Consider the following 4,508-nt stretch of genomic DNA (forward strand, 5'->3'; position numbering starts at 1 on the left):
GTGAGTTTGTACATGCATGCTAGAATCTGCATGTAAATGTGTGTGTATGGGCATATGTCATTGCACGTGTGTGTGTGTGTGTGTGTGTGTGTGTGTGTGTGTGCGCCCCCCCCCCCGCATACAGTCCCTGCCACCAGCAGCAGCAGGAGGCAGTGAGGCCTTGGGGCGATCATGGCCCAAAGCAGGAAAACCTTCAACAGTGCACAGTCGCAACGAGCCCCAAGACTGCTCGTACCACTTCTCCCCACCCTCTCGCCTGCCCGCCTGCTGGTCTGACAGAACAGTTCCCAGCTGCCCCAGTTTTTATCCGAGTTTGCACTCTCGGACAGAGGGAGGGTGGGGGAAACAGCCCTAGGGTCGCCAGGCTAGAAGCCTCTAGAGGCTTCTAGCCTGGGGGTGAGGCCGAACAAGTCTTACTGCTGCCACCCCGGTGCCTCATCAGCTTACACAGCCAGCCATGGGCAGATAACAATTTTCTAAATTTTTTAGGGGCCCCACAGGCCAGACAGAATGGCCTGGTGGGCCGGATCCAACCCATAGGCTGGATTTTCCCCACCTCAAACTATATAGATCCAAGGCTTACTAGAAATAATAGATCTGTAAGACAAAGTAGATGGGTGAACACTGCTACTTACCTTCTTTGCTGTAATCATGTCCATCTTGTCAATAGCTACAAAAATTAGGGGAAAAAAATACAGTGTAAAAAAACAAAATAATACATCTTAATAATTTTCCAAAAAGAATCATATTGGATAGCTGTACTGCCAAGCTGACAATTCTGGAAACATTTTAACCATTAAATCAGAGTTCAAATATATTTCTACTGGTTATACTATGCAATTTGAGAAAATTAAGTTGAAATTAAGCTCGGGCTTATCCTGTGCTGTTGGATGTTCCATTTAAGCAATCTCTTATATTCTTCAGTATGATAATGATACTATGATTCATCATTCTGTTCCTATAACATGCAATTCTCTCCAGAAGAAACAGAAGTATTGATGGGAACATACATGTAAGTAGTTTGTGGGTTGAGACTGCTCTGCCTATCACAGGACTGGCCCCTTAATGAGTAGACAAGGGTCTTTTTAGTTATGATCAATTAATATCACCTATGTTTAAAATGAATTTCCTGACTTATGTATCCTCTTACCTTCCTGAGTTTTTGCAAGTGGGAGGCACATAATGCAAAAGCAGCCATTACTTGTGAGAATGAACATATGGTAGACACCTAGAAAAGGACACAAACATACCAATTTCAATTGCTAAGAGTGCAAAACAAATATCCCATTTATATAATGGGACATTGGGAAATAATTTAGTCCAAAATAATTTTATAGTAGCTCTATCACTTAAAAACAAAACAAATGTGCAATGATAATGTAGGGACATATATAAAGCTTAAGAATCTTACACACATCTGTGTCAGACTGCAGATTCCATTTTTATTGTAAGATTACTCTTTACCTCTCTACTTTTTGTTTCCATCTTGGACTAAAACTCCAAAGACACAGCTGCCACTCAGAGCAAACCAGCTTTTCATATCTGAACCTTGGATGGATGGTAACTAAGCAACAAATCCCCAAGTAGGTTGTTTTACTGAACTGACAAGGCATATTAGAGAGTTGCATGGACAGAATGGACTGGAAGGTTTTAAAAGGGCAAGAGCTGTTATGTCCTAGAGACTTATTAGCAGCCCAATGAGGCAGTGAGAACATTTTCTTTGTGATAGCAGACAAACTCACTGGACTTCCACAAGATGGCTAGATTAGAGGAAGAGGTACTGCATTCAGAAGATAGTTTAGAAAAAAACCAGTCTGCCCTCCTTGTGCTCAATCTGTTCAGTGAAGAGCAATTATATTTTCAGAACTCCTGTGCAAAGCCCCAATCAGTCTGAGGAGTCAGCACTAGGGGTGTGGACACTTGGGCTATGACTCCTATGAAGGGGTGCTTGATTGAAGGAGGTCATCAAAAGCCTACTTTTATTATAAATAAAAACTGGTTATTTCTTGTGGAAGCCTTTTAGTGAAGTGGTGTAGAATCAGGTTGTTCTGAAAAACAAGACAATATAAATTTAAGAAGCATTATGGAATGCTTACCTGGCTCTGCCTTGTCTTTTTCTATAATCAGATTTAAATACATCTTTTCATTTGAAGATTCCTGAACCAAAACCTAAAAAGAAAGTTAATGTAAAACAGATATTATTTCATGTTTACTAAAAAGAGCACATAATTTAAGACTAAAAACTTAGGGTTTTTCCCCCAGAAATTCTGCATCATTTTTGTACTTTTTTTTTTTAAATGTAGGATTAGTTACACAAATATTAGAGCTCAGTCTGGCATCTCCTTACACAAATGTTTTTCCTTGCACAGCTTTTTTTTTTTTAAATATACTTACAGGAACTTTAGGGACAGTTTTTGTTCCTGCATAATCTGCCAGCTTAAATCAAAGAAAAAGAAAACAAACAAACAAAACCACTTTTGAGAAACACAGTCCACCAATATTTATACATTTTATAACAATGCAAACAATGAAAACAAGCAACAATAAAAAAAAAGGATGGGTTTCAATAAATATGAAATGGAACAAAATGTCTCTTACTTTTGTTAGCAAGGTTTGCTGTGATGGGACATGAATAAGATGCAGGTTGCCACTCCTCTCACCCACTACAAGAAACTGTCCTTCTTGGCACAAACCAACAACATCCACATTAGTGTCTGAAAATTTCAAATACTATGTTATTACAAGCAGTGGAGTGCAAATATAAATATGTTGCTAGTGAAGTATCCCACATTCTTTCAAAATTATTTATTGAATATAAGTATGTTCCTTCCTAGCATTTCAATATATTTTAAAAGCCCTTAGCATAACTTAAAAACACAAATATAGCAATTTGCTAGTGGGACAAAGAAACCAGTCTTGAGGCCACCATAAGCTGGGTTCTAAAACTCCTCCTCAATGCTGTTTGCTCTCTACATAAAATTGACAAAGTACAGTTTCAATATTGCCATGTTTGTGTTTAACTTTGGTGTTAATATAAATTTTATTATCTAAAAGCAATACTGTTGGGTAATATGGGTCTAACCTCCTTATGTGAACAGCAGTTAGATATTTGCCATGCACATGCTAAAAACACTCATTATTAACAACCTCCATTCTGTGAAGGGTGCTTGGTAAAGCACTACTTTCTTTTTTTAACAAGTTAAATAGCTGCTATTGCCATTTGAGAACAAGAATCAGAAAAAATTTAGTATTGTTTACAAAGTTATTATGTCCAAATGCTCTCTCATACCATGATACATTGATAGGCATCATGCTTGCTTTATTCCCAACAATTAAACATACAGCCTTATTGTTTTCTGCATGTTATAACTGAATTCAAACCTATTTTGATTTACAGTTTAAGACCCAAACAGTAAACTTACCAAACTGAATGTGCATTTGAAGAGACTGGCAAATGCTGTCAAGAAGTGCCACTGATCTGTCAGTCACAATAATACAGCCATCAGTTGAGTTGACTGCATGCAATTTTGGATTAACCAAAACCTTAGAAACAAAGAGTTGTGAAGCATAAGTAACTAAAGAACCTTAACAACCCCTCCCCCCAAAAAAGATGTTTTTCAGATACTATATAAACACACAACTGGTAATACCTTACTAGCCAAAAGAAAGCAAACGGAATGTATCCGTTTTACAAAAAGCCTGAAATAAGCTTCAGCATAACAAAACTATAGCTCTGATACCTTGTTGGAAGATGTTATTTTAACGAGCGTATCCACTTGGTACAAAGCAGTTCCACATTCTCGTCCCGAACCTACACTCAGTCGTCCACTTCCTGTGTCGTCGTTTATGAGCAGATCAATCTCGTTCCACATGTTGAATTCTTTATCTAGAGCAGAAAACAGAACAAAACGGCAGTAAAGCAAAGTGCCAAGTCTGGGATTACATGAGAGCAGGGGTGGAGGGAACCTCACCAGGTCATTGAGGCATGATCGCCCCTGTCTAAACGGCCCTTGAAAACGTCCAAGCATGGAGCATCTTTGGGCAATGCTAGACCGTCAGACAGTTCCTCCTCATCTCCAACCTCCATTTCCTCTGCTAAAGCTTGACGCTGTCCCTAGTCCTGTCCCCATCCCCTCTGTTGCTGCCCTTCGAAGGTTGGTATCAATCCCCGTCCCCCAGTTTTCCCGTCTCCAGACTACAGCGTGCGAATTCTCCCCGCCTTCCCACATACGTCTCGCTTTCCAGACCTCTCATCCCTCATCAACCTGAGGGATGTGCAGGTTGACCCCAGCCCCACCCCTACAGCACGGGCCTAGCACCAGGTCTCCCCACAGCGGAGTCGTCACGTCCCTGGACCGGCAAGTGCGTGCCGAGACAGACAGCGTTTCAAGAGACGAATGGATACTCAGCCTCGGCCCTCACCTCAGACCCCGCTCAAATTCAAATTGGCGGGAACCACCCCCCTCCCTCCGGCGGCTACGGAACGCGGCTCGGGACAAGCGACCTCG

General features: G+C 40.7%; 1 protein-coding gene across 1 annotated transcript in view; it reads right to left on the minus strand.

Moving 5' to 3' along the window:
• KNTC1 (kinetochore associated 1) overlaps positions 1-3,906 on the minus strand; it is a 54,237-nt gene extending 50,331 nt beyond the window's left edge. Inside the window, exons 1-6 of the mRNA XM_019507255.1 lie at positions 3,741-3,906; positions 3,423-3,543; positions 2,599-2,714; positions 2,097-2,169; positions 1,151-1,228; positions 636-670 (exon numbers count right to left, since the gene is read on the minus strand). Of these exons, the coding sequence (XP_019362800.1) occupies positions 636-670; positions 1,151-1,228; positions 2,097-2,169; positions 2,599-2,714; positions 3,423-3,543; positions 3,741-3,872 (555 nt within the window). The 5' untranslated portion in view covers positions 3,873-3,906. The remainder of the gene's footprint in view (positions 1-635; positions 671-1,150; positions 1,229-2,096; positions 2,170-2,598; positions 2,715-3,422; positions 3,544-3,740) is intronic.
• Between the last annotated feature and the right edge of the window lie 602 nt (positions 3,907-4,508).

The sequence above is a fragment of the Gavialis gangeticus genome, unplaced genomic scaffold (assembly GCF_001723915.1).
Source record: "Gavialis gangeticus isolate Ggan-Ray unplaced genomic scaffold, GavGan_comp1, whole genome shotgun sequence".
In the NCBI taxonomy this organism is placed as follows: Eukaryota; Metazoa; Chordata; order Crocodylia; family Gavialidae; genus Gavialis; species Gavialis gangeticus.